This window comes from Neolamprologus multifasciatus, chromosome 7 (genome assembly GCF_963576455.1).
Source record: "Neolamprologus multifasciatus chromosome 7, fNeoMul1.2, whole genome shotgun sequence".
NCBI classification, from domain to species: Eukaryota; Metazoa; Chordata; class Actinopteri; order Cichliformes; family Cichlidae; genus Neolamprologus; species Neolamprologus multifasciatus.
Window position 1 is genome coordinate 27,635,551 of NC_140445.1, and position 18,860 is coordinate 27,654,410.

General features: G+C 39.9%; 1 protein-coding gene across 1 annotated transcript in view; it reads left to right on the plus strand.

Moving 5' to 3' along the window:
* Positions 1-18,860, plus strand: part of exd3 (exonuclease 3'-5' domain containing 3) — a 51,802-nt gene that overhangs the window by 1,835 nt on the left and 31,107 nt on the right. Inside the window, exons 2-19 of the mRNA XM_085164591.1 lie at positions 438-497; positions 4,779-4,843; positions 6,693-6,854; positions 7,129-7,314; positions 7,407-7,460; positions 7,588-7,727; positions 7,831-7,937; positions 8,025-8,098; positions 9,884-9,922; positions 10,018-10,184; positions 10,560-10,713; positions 10,816-11,014; positions 11,115-11,224; positions 11,336-11,519; positions 11,685-11,857; positions 14,702-14,920; positions 15,530-15,583; positions 15,715-15,846. Of these exons, the coding sequence (XP_085020717.1) occupies positions 470-497; positions 4,779-4,843; positions 6,693-6,854; positions 7,129-7,314; positions 7,407-7,460; positions 7,588-7,727; positions 7,831-7,937; positions 8,025-8,098; positions 9,884-9,922; positions 10,018-10,184; positions 10,560-10,713; positions 10,816-11,014; positions 11,115-11,224; positions 11,336-11,519; positions 11,685-11,857; positions 14,702-14,920; positions 15,530-15,583; positions 15,715-15,846 (2,247 nt within the window). The 5' untranslated portion in view covers positions 438-469. The remainder of the gene's footprint in view (positions 1-437; positions 498-4,778; positions 4,844-6,692; positions 6,855-7,128; positions 7,315-7,406; positions 7,461-7,587; positions 7,728-7,830; positions 7,938-8,024; positions 8,099-9,883; positions 9,923-10,017; positions 10,185-10,559; positions 10,714-10,815; positions 11,015-11,114; positions 11,225-11,335; positions 11,520-11,684; positions 11,858-14,701; positions 14,921-15,529; positions 15,584-15,714; positions 15,847-18,860) is intronic.

Consider the following 18,860-nt stretch of genomic DNA (forward strand, 5'->3'; position numbering starts at 1 on the left):
TCTCTCAGGTCCTGTGTCAAGTCTTTGCTAGATTTTTTTATTTATTTTTTTCATATTTCTTCAGGATGTGACTTTTTTTAGGGACATACTGCACACCATGTTGAGAGATGCCAATGTTCTCTGGCTAGGGAATTTTTCATAGATTCAGCTAAAAAACAAAGAAGTGAACAAATTATGTAATTTTGCAATAAGCTGCCAGTAAAGTGCCTAAAGACTGAATTTAACACTGGGTCTTTGGAAACTTCTGTAGACAGGATTCATAGGACAAATTAATAAATGGTTCAACAAAAAACCAAAAAAAGCACACAATGTTATAGTATTACAACTTTGCCTAAAGATTGCCGTGTTTACACATATTATCCAAAAAATATCTGTTTATTGTGACAGTGAGATATTTCAACAATGTGTTTTGTTGTTCCTTCTTTCTACACCTACAGAGTGATAGCGGCACCTCATCCTGCAGACAGAAATGAGCCATACTACTCCAGAGGCATCGGGTTTGTACCATAATTTTCTCACACAGAGACCTCCTATTAAGGTTTCTTCCAAACAAAAAAGCCCATTTAGGTAAACTGTAGATTTGGTGGTGGCTATGAAGACAAACACACAGCTGATTAACATCAGTGACATGTACATTTGGAAGAGAGGAATGCTCTTTAAAAAACAAGACATCACCAGCATTGCAATAAACTTATTTTTTCAAACATTTTTGTTAATTGAGTTTCATTTACTCAAGCATAACTTTTCTTTAAAAATCTGATGGTCACAAATAACAGGAAAGCTTCTATTAAAAAAGCTTACGCAGAGTTATTGTGTTTTTGCGACAACCCTGGTGTTTAATACATACGGACCAAAGGCCAGAACCAGTCCACCAAAAGGTTCAATTTTTTTTGTAATTAAATTTTTTATTATTTTGAACATTTAAACAAATATAACATAAGAACACAAAACAACAAAAACCACACTCAGTGAGGAAAAAAAATTATAAATAATAAAAAAATAATAAAAAAATTGTAAATAAATAAACTGTTGCACACACAAGACCCTTAATTCCTAATTCAGACCATATCTCACATTGTCATCATGCTGTAGACCTATAAAAACAAAAACTGTCCCATTTTGTTCTCTTAGAGTCTTTGTTTGCTGCTCAATCTTCCCAGCATTTTCTCGCATGCGGCATTTTCAGTCATTTTCTCCTCCACATTTTCAGGGTTGGAGTCCGAGGCTCTTTCCAAAGTGTTAAAATAAGACGAACAAACGTCACAAGCCCAGTGTTTAACACTCTGAAGCCTGCTTTGTCTAACTGTGGCACCTCGCCTCTGTCCCACAGTAGGCACAGTCTCGGTGATCTAAGTAATTGAAATTTCACCCAGCCCTCCATATATTTTAAAACATTTTCTCATATTGAGGAGACCCCCAAATGGGTCAAATTTGACCAAATTGGAAAATGTAAAAATTTCAAAGGAGGGCAACATTTTAAGATTTTCACAGCTGCCTTACTAATAAAAACATCACCCATGTCCTTGTGTAAAACACCAAAGTAAGTTATTGTTTTCCATTAAATAGCTGAAAAGTTCCTTAATTTTCACTCCCACTATGAAGTACAGAGTTTTGTAGGATTACATTCCTGAATTGAAAACAGTAAATTTTCTATGAATGAACTTAGATCTTTTTCACTGGACAGAAAATTACTTTTGTTTCTTAAACAATAAGCCAAGTGAACTGTACGGATGAGTTTCTTTGATTTACTGCAAATGCATTTCTTTATAACAGTGTTGAAATATATCTTATTTTTCTTATGTTATCTCAGGGTGTGTCATCAATATGAGTTAAATGTCTTTATGCTTAAGTAAAGGAAACTATTTGTGGGTGTTTTTTGTAGGTCATCAGTAACTACTTTCAGTTTGGGCTTCATGTGGGCCACAAATTAAAAGGACTTGGATACCCCTGGTGGACGTGGACTGATTGTGTTTAGGTGCATAGCTAGACCCAGTCTGAGCCAGTGAAAATCTGTGATCTTATAGTCAGATTGGCTTTTTATCATCAATCCTATATGTTCAAGTATATTTTCTTCTGAACATTATCACCTCTGGAGAACATATTTCAAGGAGAGTCTTAGACAGACCATTTGTTGATTTAATCTAAAAATCAGCGACAGCTTTTTCAGACTTCTGCAACAATGACTTATCAATCAATTAATCAAATCTTTATTTCAAACGTGTAAGTTAAAAGTGTAAATACACAAAAAAACAAATAAACACAAAATAAGTGAAAACAATCATATTCACATGGAAAAAACTAAATGTTGAACATTTCCTGTTTAAAACAAAGTAGGAGGACACAAATGCTTATTTATTCTTACCACAATCCATCTCATCTTGTATTTTTTCCAATTCCTTCTTTAAGTTCCAGAATTAAGCTCTTTGTTGTTTTTTAGTAAAGGTCTTATACTTGTTATACTTGTCTACCCCTTCAGGCATGTGTCACTCTATATTTGGTGGAATCAGCTTGCAGTGGGTCAATTACGAGGAGGCAGTTAACGTGTAAACATGGGTTTAATAAGCATCAAATTCTTCAAGTCCTTGTATACTCCTCCATTTCACCATTCTGTAATAGCACCTGTTGAAAGCCTTTTCCAGCACCTCCAACAAAATTCAAAAGAAGAGAAGTACTTGTCGAAAAATGTTGTGGCATCCTTCCAGTGAAGTTGAGCCACTTGCGCAACCACTACCAAGTCGCACTGAAACTGTTCTGGTGGCTGTAATGACACCAAATGCCCCTTTTAGACACTTGATCTTTGTGTTTCCTTTATTTTGGCAGCTGCTTGGCAACATGCAGTCAGACTTGTCTGTGGATTTAAAACTGTCTAATTTTCACTGATATAGTTTTATCTGCCTATAAACAGAAATTCTAAAGATGCACTCGGATAAAGTGCATAATTTCTCCTCCAAATTTCTGATTTTCTCACGTTCACAAAAAAGAAAGGAAAAGAGTCACCTTCTAAGGGGTGAATGAGTGCATGTTCTCTGCATGTGTCTCTGTATTTGTATGTGGTGATAGGGTTATTATGTTATAATGAATGGGAAGCCTCTAGCTCTGTCATTCATCCACAAGCCAAGTGTGTAAAGAAGCTACATGCCCAACATTCCTCTCCTCTCGCCCCTTCTCATACAAACAGTGAGACTGAAGTGGGTTGTGGTGTTTGTGTGAGTCCCTGTGCACGTACCCTATGCATGTTCGGCAGCAGGATGAATGAGCGCGGGCAGGGTGCATAACAGAAAAGGAAACTCAGCGGCCTTTCAAATGTTGAGAACCGTTAAGTGGACTTTTGTGATGTTGTTTTTTATGCATGTCATAATCCATTTCTTACAAAGCCACCATGGGTAATAAAAAAGCAGTTTTGTCAAGTAGCTGAATATAATTTAATGTCAAGTAGAATTAAATTAAAAACACTGATAGATTTTAGGAAATGATCTAAAACAAATGTAAAGTTTGCACTTTGTGGATCAAAACATGGCAATACACTGATGTAGTCCAACTAGCATTTTCGTGAATAAGAAATCCAAATAGAGTCGACAGAAAAGTGAGATAAAATTAGGCAATATTATTATAAGAGTATTGCTGCAATTTAGTGAATTGCAAATTCAATAATTTAGCAGGAGTTTATTAAGAGAAGCTGAAGAATTGAAAGGAAATGTTGATTGATTGAGGGGAGAAAACAAAAACAAGCTCTACTAAAAGGGCCGCTGCAGGAAGATGAATGTAAAATTCATCTTTAACGGGGAACATAATAGGCGAAAAGTGTCACACCAGGAGAGATGCAGCAAAGAAAGAGGCTAGCTCAGAGAGAGGAGAGAGAGGTCTTTTGGTCTGCTTTCCCAGGCTATGCATCAGGAAGGCTGTATTTTTTACACCATGACCAGCACATAGCCTTTTCCTGGGGAAATCCGAGACAAAATCAAGAGAGGCTGGTGCAGGGAGGGAGAGGAGAACAGGAAAAGTAGCCCTGGGAAGGAAGAAGGGTTGCGGCGGTGGGGGCAGATACGGTGGAGGCCACATAGCATGAGTGACAGAGAAAGAAGCTGGAGTTTTTGGGAATGCTCCGTGGAACACACGCACAGGCAGACACAAATTGTAAAACACACACGCATGCTCACAGCTTCTCTTGTTTCCAAGCTCTTGTACCCACCATGGCATTCCTAAAATGTGCTTTGAGAGTCTTCTCTGGAGTATTTTGGCTGCACATTCAGCTGGAATGCAGAGCTAATGCTCGGTTCCTCTACTGTCCAACCAGCCTCAGCTGTTAATCCGATGTTATGGCTGCTCTGCTGTGCCTGTTAAAGAAATAATGTTTGACGTTATGGCTGCTCTGCTATGCCTCTTGTAACAGTATTTTCTAGTGGATCATGTTACTGCCAAGTTAAGAATTATGTGAGACAGAAAATAAGAATTCAAAAGATTGGGCAAACAAATTTAACCTTTTGTTTACAAAAATTGGGGAGGGGGTCAACAGTATAAATTGCTTTAAATCTGTGCAAAATGTATAGCGCCAACTTGTGGCTTTTGGGGTTTTTTTTCAGAGGATTTGCATCTTTGAACAGGTCAGTTTTCACAAAAAGAGCTCTTATAATACCCCAAAAAGACAGCCATTGAAATAGTTTTAGTTTAAAATAAGTATAACTCCACCTCTGATTCCTTAACATGTCAAAGGTCAAAGTGAAATCCCACTGTGTGTGTGTGTCATTGTCTCTGTGCCTGTGTGTGCAATATGCCCCCAGGTCTTGACCCTGCCATGCTGAGAGACCAACTCTTCGATCTGTGGAACCGGAAAGATCTGCAGATGGTAAGAGTCACTTTTACAGCATGTGTCAGGTCCATATATGCAATACTGAGTGTGTGTCTGTGTGTGTGTGTGTTTACAAAGGTAGCAGGATGGAGCTTTTGTGTGTCTGTATGAAGCACTTGCACAGGAAGGAACAAGTGAGAGAAAACCCTGAATCCTTAAATGAAGCTCACCTGTGTGTGTCTGTGTGTGTGTGTGTGTGTGTGTGTGTGTGTTAATGAGGAAACCAGACTGCCTGTCAGTAGGAAGGAATTTGTGTTGCTCTGAATGAACTTGAGATCTGTGTGAGTAGGATATTGAGTGCTTAACATCTGGTTTGCAGATTAAAACAGAGTCTGGTTTTGTCACTCATATCAGGGCTCGCAAAATTTCAAAGTCCCTGGTAGCCCTTCGGGCAGGGACTCTTCAGTTTTTGGTAGCCCAAAATAAATTTAAGTAGCCCGAATAAAAAAAGAGAGCAATTTTTTGATTGATGTTTTGTTTCCGATACAATATTATACATTAAAGTATAATATTGTAACGGAAACAAAACTGTTGAAACACAAATTACAACATTGTATAAAAATTACAATCATCAACTCAAATACTTGGTTCTAATTGAACAGAAATTTCTATGAACTTGTAAGAACTGAGTAGAACATGAATCAGTCTGTGTCAGATCCTGAATTTGAAATTTCCACTGAAGTCACGGGTAAGAGGCAAGTGGAACCAAGATCGAGGCCATTTGCTTTTTGAAGTTTGCAAAGACTGCTACATTTTGCCAGTGGTAGTTCACTCTTTGCAACGTAGTACGCTGGTCTAAACAGATTTTTCAGGTTTATTTTTAGTATGTTATTTGCAATTGGTGTTTGTTCTGGGAAAGATATTGCAGACTGAGCAATAATGCATTTCTTGCATTTCTCATGGGTTCTAATGGGGGCCTTTCTTAAAATTACTGGTCCCGGTAACAAAGGCGCTTGTCGACTCAGAAATCGAGGGAAAACCAACAACACACCCGGCAGAACATTATGTTATTTACACGGGTGCACATAAGTGGTCCACAGGTGCGCATTTGCTGTCAAAATACTACTAATCCTGCTGCTTTTACACACGCACTCACATAACGCTCAGCAATTCTCTGCGCGATCAACCTCTCACATGTTTAAGCTTGCTGCGGGAGATTTCACTTGTCATGTTTGCATAGTAAGCTAACGACTGATAAGACGATGTCAGAGGAATTTGTGCGCAAATTATCACCACTCACCAATCAGTGCTGTTGCTCTCAGTTCACAGTTCGCGCGATTGCAAAGTGAAAGCAAAAAACAAGCGCAAATTCAAACCGATTTCAATATGTCACATATTGACACTGGCTCACCGATGCCAATGACATAATTACCCAGCTACATTTCTGAAAGAATGCAAACGCATTGACATATATTTTTCCTTCCTATGATAGCCCGACGGGCAGGGCTGAGAGAGATTTTGATAGCCCGACTGGAAAAATTTTGCGAGCCCTGCATATATTATTTTCTTGTGTAGGAAGTTAGAGATTGTTTTTTTTAATTACTTTTTACACAAAATGTTTCAAAAGACTCATATATGCTGAAGGAGTTAAGGCATTTTCTAACTCTAACTTGAGTGTAACACTTTGGCCTTAAAAGCAGCGATTCTCCTTTTTACAATCACAAAAACATTTTTGAAAAATCCACTTTAAAGTCATAATAATAAAACAGAGTAAGCAAGTGCTCAGAGTTGTCCACGAGGTTTAGATTCGAAATAATCTACCATCACTCTTTAATGTTTTATACATTCATTCAACCTTCTCCTCTATTATAGTTTTACCACTCCCTTCTCCTCTGTCCACCCACAGCTACATTTGGCAGCCCTCCAGGGATTTTCAAAGCTGTCTGAGCCTCTGGAGGCCTTACTAACAATCCTGGAGAGTTGTCCGGGCAAACAGAAAGGTCGGAGCCACACCCTTGGCCATCACATACTCATGGAATTCCAGACATGGATTAAGGAACATCCTCAGGTAGATAGGCAAGCAGTTACAAACCTGCTGTTGTGGTTAGCAGTCCGACTTTTTCATCCTTTTGTGATTTTGAACTGTACACAAAGGCTTGCTGACTTTATAGTTGTGCCATCATTGAGATATTTGAAAATGAATACCTGAGCAATTTATTTTAATTAGTGCAGACTAACGAACCTTCTCATTAACACCTCTGTAGTAGTGTAGTATTCTTTAGTGTTTTAAAAGGGTGTTTTTGATTTCTATTTTGGATTGGGGGTTTGTGTTCTTCATACAGGTCAATCTGAGTTCAGTGTCGGAACAGCAAGCTGTGGCACTCCAACGGCGTGCTCTCAACTTGCTAACAGATACCCAGCCAAACTTTGTAGACAGTCTCATAAACATCTACCAACTCAATTCACTGGATCCAGCCTTACTCCGATTGCACATTACTGGGTTGCATGCTCTCAACTGCTACAAAGAGGTGGGTGCATGATTTCATGATATTATTGTTGTTATTGCAGAAATGTTTAAGACATAGAAAAGTGACATTTATAACCCCCCCTCCGCCCACAGGCAGCAACGCTCAGTATTAAGCTGAACTTACAGGAAGAGTTAAATATGGAGGAGGTGAGATATCCAGTCTTTGTAGTCCTTGTATTTATTTATTAATTAACCATCAAATGTCTTCTATATAAACTCACTATTAAATCGCTATCCAACTTCCTAAATTTTCATCTCCAATGTTATTCTGCAGATGTGTGTACCACTAATCGTGCAGGATAAGATGTCGGTGGCCGTGTCCTTTGTCTCAGGCTACAGTCATCTAGAGGAACAATTGGTTAAACTTCTAGACTCTTGGTGTCACCCTAGCTTCTGTGTGGAAGAGCTAAACAGGTATGGTACATGTATGTGAACTTGATGCAGGTGTCGACATGCAGAGCCTTAAAAGAAAAAGAAAAAAGTTGTGTAACTGTAACTGGTACGCATGTTTCCACAGTCAGTTCCCTCGCCTTAATCTGACCAAACAACGGATGGAACAGATTCAACCGAAAATGCTCACCAAACACGTCCTGCGACTCATGGAGAAATTCAAGATTGATAAAGGTGGATGATTGGGTGCATGTTTCGTTCATGCATATTGCAGGTGGATGTCTCGGGCAGAAATTGTAGTGACCTGTCTTTTTGGTGCAGGACTGTGTCCCAATGCACTGCACAAGAGGAGACTAGACTCTCTGCGTTTCCTCATGTACAAGAGGTTTGTGGCGGTAAGTGATGGAGCAGACATTCAGTTTTATTTCAACGTCATTATTTTTTATTACGTGCTGTCATCAGCATTCACCTTTAGTTCTTTAGTTAAACTGTTCTGAGTAAAGTAAACCAATGAAAATGGAAGACAGATATAATTTTTTGTTTGTTTTCCAACAAAAATGTATTTCTGACATCTGTTTGTTTTTTGCCAGTAAAAAACAAACAAACAAAAAACTTAGATTTGTACAGCACCTTTCAAGAAACTCGAGGACACTTTACAAAACATTAAACAAACTCTAAACTCATTAGGAGGGGCATAAATGTGATCAGTGTGTTTAACAAGCTCGTGAGTTTCCCTGCTAACTTATAGTTCAGTGAGCTGTGCTTTAGTTTTTACGTAGTGATATACAGCTACGTGAGAGTAAACGTTTTCATGAAATTCTGTGCAGTCCACTCTTACTACTTTCATAGGAACTTAAAAGGTGATGTAGCAGCCAGGTTCTGCTAATCAAATACAGTTGATTGATTTGACAGTTTGCTGCTCTGGAGCGTTCAGCTATGCGTTAACACAGTGCCATAATCTTCCCAGCAGTCCGTGTCCCAGCAAATTTCACTCCAAGGTCAGACTGTGCAATGCTCAGAGAAATCCCAGGACTATAGCTTCAGTTAGCATGTGAAGAACTGAAGTAGGGTACAGTTAGAAAACTGAACAACTGTGGTTTGTTTGGAAGGGTTGCCAAGAGAAAAGCTTCCTCCCTCTAAAAAGAACGTGACAGCAAGTCTTCTGGGACAATGTACTTGGACAAATGGAACCAAAGTGCAGATGCTTGATCATAATGCATGGCTCCACATTTGGTGAAAGCTAAACAACGCACAAACACCTCATACCAACTGTTAAGCACAGTAGTGGAGAGATTTGTTTTGCAGTTACTGAGTCAGCCATGAACTCCTCGGTATAACAAAGTGTTCTAGAGTCAGATGTGAGGCCATCTGTCTGACAGCTAAAGCTGGGCTGAAATTACTTCATGCAACAGGTCAATGATCCCAATCACAGCAGCAAATATACAACAACATGGCTGAAAAAGAAAAGATTCAATGTGTTGCAATGGTCCAGTCAAAGTCCAGACCTCAGTCTGCTTGAAATGCTGCGGCGGGACATTAAGAGAACTGTGCATAAACAACTGCCTGCAAAACTCAATGAACTAAAGCAATGTTGTAAGGAAGAGTGGGCCACATTCCTCCACAATGATGTGAGAGAGTCATAAAGTCATACAGAAAATAACTACTTCAAGTTAATGCTGCTAAAGTTTGTTCTGCAAGCTATAGAATCAATAGGTATACTTAGTTTAGTCAATAGAACTTATTTTTCCACTTGATTGTATGTGCTATCTTTTTTGTGAAGTAGCAGTTCAAAGTGCAGTTTAAACAAAAAAGCAGAATATGGTAAGAGATCTCAGTGTCAAATCTAATTGTGTGACATAAATGCACAAAAGGCAAAATATAAAGTTTACTGAAACCTTTAGAAACCCACGTCTGTGTGCTTAAGAGAAGAAATGATTTGTCTCGATAAGTTAGAGAAGATAATTAAGTCTTACCATCACTTTAACTGACACTGCTTGCAGAGGATGGAAATGTAGACTGAGGACTAGTAGACGATATGATCGGATATTATTATTATTATTATCGAATTTTCAGTTTAGCAGTACCCTGTTGTTTAGCTGCCAAATTCTCCTCACATTGTAGATTAAAAATTGTAATGAAGAATAATTAAAAATAGCATTTTGTATCTTATTTCTTCATAGAAAGGCATGACAGAAGAGAACTGGATTGACCATGTACAAGTGGGTTTGTATGTGTTTATATGTGACTTGATGAAGCCTAAATTTGTATGGCGCTATGTCTTGTATGCAGTAAGTTTATTGCTGTGTATGTATAGTATGTAGTGGCAGATGACCTTGAGCTGCAGATCCACTTGGTGGAGATGTTGGTGAAGTACTCTTGTCTTCGGAAAGCCTCCCAGTGGTCACTGAGATACAGCATCCCCAGAAATCGACTTCCCTGTGGAGTATGGGAAACCCAGCAGAGTCTACCACATGCTCTACAGTAAGTTGGCCAGAACATGTATAAACATCTTCTGTTACGCAAATTGTGGTATGTACAAACTGTATTTTTTATATAAAGGGAACTGTGGAGTCTAATTTTTCTTCTCCACATCCTGTTTCTCACATATTACTTACTGATTTCATCCTGCTTTTGCAACAGCTTCTCAATGCGGTCTTATAAACAAAGCTTTTGTACTCACTTGGTTCTTTTTCACTATTTACATATTTTGCTGATACACTCGACTCATTCATAACACCTAATGCATTGTTTTACTCACTTTTCCCCCTCCTATTTGGTTATCAGTTTGCTATTATAGAGCACACAGTCTTTTATTTGCACATTCATGAAAAATACACATTTCTCACCTCTGCTCAGACAGATATCTCTGAGTGATACTGCAGAAACTGAGGAGTGGGAGCTAGCTCAGTCTCACTGTGAGAAGTTCTACCAAGTGCCACTTACCAAAGACAAGGTGCGCTTTGTGGACACACCAGAAGCTCTCGAGAGATGTCAAAGCATTCTGCTCAAGGTACAGAGGATTAAACAGCACCTAATGATGGGAGAAGTCTGTATTTGCAATCATGTATTATTCAACTTTCTCTCCTGTGTTCTGCTATCTGTCCTTTCTTAGAAAGGCGTTGTAGTCGGAGTTGACATGGAGTGGCAGCCAACATTTGGCTGTATCTCAACTCAGCAAGTGGCCCTGATACAACTTGCAGTTTCTGATCAAGTTTTCCTAATAGACCTCTGTGCTAGGAGATTCTGTGAGCACCCAGAAACAATTTCTTTCATCGGGAGCTTGTTCTCCCAACAAAGTGTCATTAAACTAGGTTAGCATGTATTCAGTGTTATATCCAAGTTATTCGCCTTTTTTTTTTTTTCTTTTTACATACTTTGGTCTCCTACATTTCTCCTTTTATCGTAATTCAGGATATGGTATGGCCGGTGATCTTAAGTGTCTGTTGGCCACCTGGCCCCAGTTACAAGAGGACCCAATGAAAATGGAGGGGATGCTTGATCTTCTAAGTATACATAAAAAAGTAATCTTTCTTTTCATTTCCATAACTTAATATAACGCAGTTTCTAAATGAAGTCCTGCACTGTTTAAAATAAATACAGATGCTATTTTATGTCTGTAATTTGTAATGTAGATTCAACATAGTGCACTCAGCCGGACTCAAAATGGCCCTAAAGAGGTACTGGTGGGAGAGGACTGTGCAGAAAAGGGCCTCAGTCTGTTGGTACAACAGGTCCTGGGAAGGCCCCTGGACAAGACAGAGCAGATGTCCAACTGGGAGAAGCGGCCTCTACGCATCAGCCAAATTAGATATGCAGGTAAGGTATTGTGCACGCACAGACAGACAATGACAGAGAGACAGATGGTCGCTGCTCTCTTCTCTATAGAATATCAGAGATTATTTTGTTATCCCCTGATGAACTGCAAACCAATAAATCCCCCCTTTTTCCCCTCTCTTTCTTTTGCTTCTTAACATCTTCTAGTGGCAGATGCCTACTGTTTGCTGGAAGTGTACTCTGTCCTCTCCCGCAACCCAGCATCTTTTGGGCTGCCTGAAGACCTGCGCAGCATATCTTCAAGCCAATCAGAGATGAGCAAAGACAAGAAGCTGAAGGAGAAAAAGGACAAGCAAACAAAACAGACCCTTGAGAAAGAGGTCAGGGATCAGTTGCCTTTTCTTCTTTTTTTATACATCTTTATATCTATATCTAGATAGGTAGTCAAAGGAGCTTGCAAAGAAAAGCGTCTGGACTTCTTTAAGTTACTTGAAGACGTTTCACCTCTCATCCGAGAGGCTTCTTCAGTTCTAAGGTCAAATGGTGGAGAGTCCCAGATATAAACCTGGTGGGAGTGTCCCCCCACAGAGGGACAAAAGGACCCCCTGATGATCCTCTAATCGCCTGAGCCAAGGTGTGGAACTGGGTGTGGGTCCCAATCAGCCAGAGTTTCAGGTGAGTTCATTGTGAAACCTGGCCCCACCTTATCATGCGAATTCCTGAGGTCAGATGGCCCAGGGTGTGAGTGGGCCTTAAGGCGTCTGGGAAGGGATCTCAAAACTGGATTATAGATGGCAGAGAGTTGGTGTCGTAAACCACCGCCTCTGTTCAAAGATGGTCGCTCACAGTGGACATAGATGGCTTCTTTCACTCCTCTTTCAAACCATCTGTCCTCTCTGTCCAAAATGTGAACATTGGCATCCTCGAAAGAGTGTCCTTTATCCTTAAGATGCAGATGGACAGCTGAGTCTTGTCCTGTGGAGGTGGCTCTTCTGTGTTGTGCCATGCGCTTGTGAAGTGGCTGTTTGGTCTCTCCAATGTAGAGGTCTGGGCATTCCTCGCTGCACTGAACAGCTTACACCACATTGTTAAGTCTGTGTTTTGGCGTTTTGTCTTTCGGGTGAACCAGTTTTTGTCTGAGTGTGTTGCTGGGTCTGAAGTACACCGGGATGTCATGCTTGGAGAAAACCCTCCTGAGTTTCTCTGATACACCGGCTACATAGGGGATGACGATGTTGTTGCGTCTGTCCTTCTTATCCTCCCTCGCTGGTGTCTGATCTTCTTTTCTGTGCCTCTTTGCTGACTTTAAGAACGCCCATTTAGGATAGCCGCACGTTTTGAGTGCTTCCTTTACATGTGTGTCAGACGCCAAAACACAGACTTAACAATGTGGTGTATGCTGTTCAGTGCAGCGAGGAATGCCCAGACCTCTACATTGGAGAGACCAAACAGCCACTTCACAAGCGCATGGCACAACACAGAAGAGCCACCTCCACAGGACAAGATTCAGCTGTCCATCTGCATCTTAAGGATAAAGGACACTCTTTCGAGGATGCCAATGTTCACATTTTGGACAGAGAGGACAGATGGTTTGAAAGAGGAGTGAAAGAAGCCATCTATGTCCACTGTGAGCGACCATCTTTGAACAGAGGCGGTGGTTTACGACACCAACTCTCTGCCATCTATAATCCAGTTTTGAGATCCCTTCCCAGACGCCTTAAGGCCCACTCACACCCTGGGCCATCTGACCTCAGGAATTCGCATGATAAGGTGGGGCCAGGTTTCACAATGAACTCACCTGAAACTCTGGCTGATTGGGACCCACACCCAGTTCCACACCTTGGCTCAGGCGATTAGAGGATCATCAGGGGGTCCTTTTGTCCCTCTGTGGGGGGACACTCCCACCAGGTTTATATCTGGGACTCTCCACCATTTGACCTTAGAACTGAAGAAGCCTCTCGGATGAGAGGTGAAACGTCTTCAAGTAACTTAAAGAAGTCCAGACGCTTTTCTTTGCAAGCTCCTTTGACTACGATGACCTGGATGACTGAGAACCTTCACAGACATCTAGATAGGTAGGTAGAAAGGTGTGTTTGTGTCTGTGTCTGCGTGTGTGAGTTGGTATAGCTAATAAACTATGCATATTCAGCTGTTTGATTTATTGACATCGTTATTAGACATTATTAACAGGAGCAGAACTGGCTGTTGCAGTAACTGTCCAGCATTCAGACCAGTGTGTGTGTGTGTGTGTAATAGTCAAACATTTACACCTGTGTGTAAAAACCAAAGACGCTGAACTCATTTCAGATGGGGGAGAACAAAAAGTAGAGAAATAAAAGTCACTACCATGAGTGATAAGATAAGCAATTTTCGAGTCAAACTTCTTATCTTACATTAAGAAACATATACTTTACCACCTGAGCCACAACCTTATATAGATTTTTTTTTTCCCTCATGAGTTGACTTGATGAAACATGTAGTAACTGTGCTTGCTGGTCTAAGAGGTAGAGAAATTTAAAATCTGTTTTATCTTTATATTTATTTCAAGAGTTCAGTTTTAAAATATTTATCCCACTATTTCACAAAAGTTCATTAATATACTTGACCTGTTTTATTCATATTTTACTTTTATTTGTTTTTGGTAGGTTTCATAACCTTATACTCAACCTGGACATGTTGGAATTCTACTCTGAATGCAATTAACAATTATCAGTGTTGTTGAGACCAAAACCAAACAAGGGGCCTAGTAAACAGTTTCCTTATAGAGGGTCTTTGCATCAGAGTGGCATTTTAATACTTGAAACAAAGAGTATGTATTCAGTTAGTTTTTTTGCCTTTTTAATAATGCAGAATTTCATGCAGAAACATGATTGCAGTCACCAGCAGGATTACTGTAGGTGTTGGTTCCGCTTCATAGACAGCGACCAACCTATTTACATGTAAAGCAGAATCTGCTAATTTACCTATTCATTCTTCTGTGATAAATTTTCATATTACATGTAAATGCTAAAACCTCTTACTGAAAACCCAACTTTTGAGCCTTCAGCCTGTAAGGAGGGACAATAAGTCATTGACAAAGACACTTCAGCAGTTCCTAGCAGCTCCAGGGGTGCAGATTTAAAGCTCACCCAGCGCTATAGCCTCCCTGAACTGTGGTGCAAGTGAAAAGAAAATCCCCCTATGGGGGTCGGTTAAGTATCACATTATTGTCTCTGTCCATTTAGGAATGTCAGGGGGCTCAAAGGGTCAGCCCCTCTCGTTCAGATCCAGAGAAAGGCATCTTGTATGGTGAGAAGCCTTCAGAAGATTCCCCACCGCTACCCCCTCAGCAGTTGCGGGTGGTGTGTGACAACATGCTGCAGGGACTCGGAAGATACCTGCGTTGTTTAGGAGTTGACGTGGTCATGTTGGAGAACACTGATGATCACAGGGTTGCAGCTAAGGTTAGTCCTGCTAGTTTTTCTAAATATTCACATTTTCCACAGAAAAAGCCCTTGGGATGTCACAATATCAGATATTTGGTAATCAGTGCCGTTACCATTTAATTTTCACTTTTTCCATACCGCATTTATTCATATCAAAAATAAATTTAATGAATGACCTCATTCCAAAGGATGTTGCACATACTTACGCTGCTATATTGTGATGTTATTAATGGTATTGATGTCAGCCTTAATGATCCTAAAAATATGAGCTTGACTCGCGCCACAGCTACTTCACTGCTGAAGCCCAGAAAAGGCATGATTAGGTATCCACAAGTCTTTCCTCCTGTAGTTTTTATGCAAATGGTATTAGAAAGAACTGATTGCTTTTAGCTATTCGTAACATTTTCCTGGTCATCAGTTCAAATCATAAATATCTGCACAAATTAGAGCAGACCTGTTCCTACACCTAGACTTGCTTCTACTAGGCCAAAAATTACTGTATCGTAGCGTCTTCAGAACCTATATTACCATATAAAAACATACCATAATGTTTTTTCAAGCATGAGTGTCATTGCCGCATACATTTATTGTACTCTTTTGTTGTTGTGTGAATTTGTTGTGTCTCAGTTAGCGCAGGCTGAAGGCCGTGTCATACTTACATGTGGACAACCATTCCAAACTGTAAGTACACATGAACTCAAGAACAAATCTAAAATCTAGGCAATGCCGATGCACTGTGCGCTTGTTTTCATGCATTTGTGTGTCTGACTTGTTTCCTGGTACACATAGTTTGTCTGTATCTTCCCGTACAGTTGCGTTCCCAGGTGGCGGAGGGTCGCTGTCTCTCCCTAGCCTGCTCAGAAAAGGCCAGAGACCAGGCGGTTCGAGTTCTCAAACACTTTAACATCCAGCCCACTCCCAGTGATATATTCAGCCGCTGTCAGGTATTTCTGTGTGTGAAAATATTTGTTTATGCGGTGTGCTACACACTTGTACATGACTTTCATGATCTTTTGTGGATAGTCAGAGTGAAGTTGTCTGCAGGGACGAAAAGTTCACAACAGACAAATGAAGAAAATAATACATGACTTGATGCAGAGTTGGATACAGATAACATCTGTGTAATTCAACAGTTAGTCCAAAATATTAATTTATCTTGCTTACTACTTACATTTGGCTTCTACACAACTTTAATCAAGAGAAACACAAGAACTATAGTTATTATTTTAGTGAGAAGTATCATGAATGGAAGAATTTCGTAATTTTTTTAAAAGCTTCTGCTTGAGTAAAGTAGTCGAATTCAAAAGAAAAATGCTTGTGGTAAAGGTGGTATGTTTAACACAGAAAGAAAGTGGAAGCATTTCTGAACTCTTTACTGGCAAGGCTACCAGGAAATAAAGTGCTGACAGCATGGGAAGATGTTGAGCATTCTTATGTTCCTTATGTTGGAGATGGAAAAGAGACTTGCACTTGTGGTTAAGCCGTGCATAAAATCACACAGAGTTTGGCTCACCTCTCACCCCACCCCAACGCACACACACACGCACACATACACACACACACACACATACACAGAGGAGTCAACAGGGAGATGCCTTACCTCACTGTATTTTGTGGTTTTGTTCATGAGAGATTTTATGATTTAAGATATTAACAAGCTGATTGGTGTATGTGGGTGTTGTAGTAGTAGCAGGGAGGCTAAACAAATGTATTCAGCTGTAAATCTAAGGTCATCTTTAGTAAAAGGAGGAGGAGGGTGAAGTCGATCCACGTTACCTTTATGTTCAAAGTAGCCATTTTAGAGCATCCAGAGTATCTAATTATTATCCCTCCTGAGCCAGACTCCCTCTTTGTGGAGGTATTCTCAGCATGTCCAAATGGGGGAAGACCCTGGGGCAGACCCAGAAGACTCTGAATGGGATTGCATATCCCATCTGGTCTGGGAATTCCTCAGCAGGGGCTGGAAGATGTTGTGAGGAAGTGGGATGTCTGCGTTTCATTGTTTAGCTTGCTGCCACCACAGCCTTGACCAGTGCCACTGTTGGGTGATGGGGGAAGATGTATAAAAGATGCAAAAACGAATGGATATGGAAAAGGAGAGTCAAACATGCAGTGGTTCACTAAGAAAATTTACCATAATGCAGTGGATGAGAAGTAGCTTTAAGATGAAGACTTGATTTAAAAACATGGAAAATAGAAAATAAAGAAATTTAACTGAAGAAGGAATAAAGCTGAATAATTATCTGCTTCCTAACAAGCCTGTGTGTATCCATAAGTAATACTAAAGTAGCAGCTCATGTTTATTATTCAGATCCGTATTTTATCATGCTTGTGGAAAATATGTTAAAACAGTTACACTGCATCAATAACAGTCTGAATTATAGTACCTGACCTACAGATATCTCTGTGGGTGGCTGTTTTAGAGGGGCTATGTGCCATGCCGGCTGTGTGTGTGTTTGTGACTGGGAGTGGAATCAGTAGAGTTTAAAACTTGGGTGTTCTAGCGTTCTTCTAGGAGGGGGTGAGGGGGTGGCAAATTTGTCAAGACACCACCAGCTGCATTCCTTTTTCTTTTTTTTTTTTTTTGACCACCTTGATGCTACCTCCTGTTCTGATGATATGATGAGGATCACACATACCCAAAAAAAGCGGCAATTGACCATTGGCTAAATAGTCATCCATCTACATCCTTTACTTTAGTACACACTTCCTACACAACTTCAAAGAAGTCACTCCAATACATGCCATATAAATGCTGAATAGCATATTTCAATTATTACATTTTCCCACATAACTAGTTACATCTCTGGCACAGAGCTTTTTTCATTAGTTCATTCAGTGAAAAGCTCTTTCAACCACTTCCGTCTCTCCTGCTGCCACTTTTAGAATGTGTTTTAAAAGAATAAACTTAAAACAGACTGACCAATGTTGTCTTAATAAAATATTTTTAGAATTATTATTATTATCAAGAGTAATATTGCTCAAGTATAATACAGTCGAAACCCCCCCCCCCCCCCCCCCCATTCACGGTTCAGTATTCACAGATTTTTCCATAGATCAAAATTATTTGCAGATGTCTACGCTGCCAGTTCACCGCGTAGACATCTGCTGTTCAAGTGTTTCACTGCGTATTTGTGTACTTTGTGTGTCTTTGTCTCTCCTTTTTAATCTAATTTGACTTTGAAATGATTTTAAAGTGTTTTGGGTGACAGTTTCAGGTGTATTTGATGTTTGAGCTATTAAAATAGGCAGTTATAAAGGGGTTCTCAAGTATTTGCGGTTATTGTCACACTCCGCTGCAAATACCGGGGGTCGACTATATTCCTTTTCATTATTTGATTAAATGATATTGAAGATTAATTATACATTTCAGTCAGTTGCTTGTATTAAAGTTTTGTTGACCTCTGTTTAAATTGTAAAATATTGTAGGTGTGTGTGTGTGTGTGTGTGTGTGTGGCAGAGAGCAACAGAGAGTTTCACCCTGGGGCTCCACAACAGCCCACCCAGGCAAAGTTAACCTCTTTGTTATCTGATTGTAAAGCTATCAAATTAGCAATGGATGGCTTAGTTTCTCTCCCTTTTTGTCTATGTGTTCCTCCCTCAATCACATACACTACTGCTAAATGTCATGAGGAAAGAGAAGTAAATCACACACACACACACAACAGGTTAAGCACAGCCTCGTGTAGGCATGCATATGTAAAGTGTAGGGGAAGGGGAAGGGTTAATGTTTGTTTCTGTGTATCAATAGGCCTCACAGATTTTAGAGGCATAGGAATTTGACCCCAAGAGAGAATGCAACATAGAGAAGGGCATCATGTTTTTACTTTTCTGCATAGTTGCACAATTGAAAAAATACTACCCCATGTTTTTAAAAATGTATTTAAAATGTCATGTATGGTGTTTGAGGGATTCATATGGAAGTGGTTTATCTTCCGTGTGACTGAAAAACCTGGCT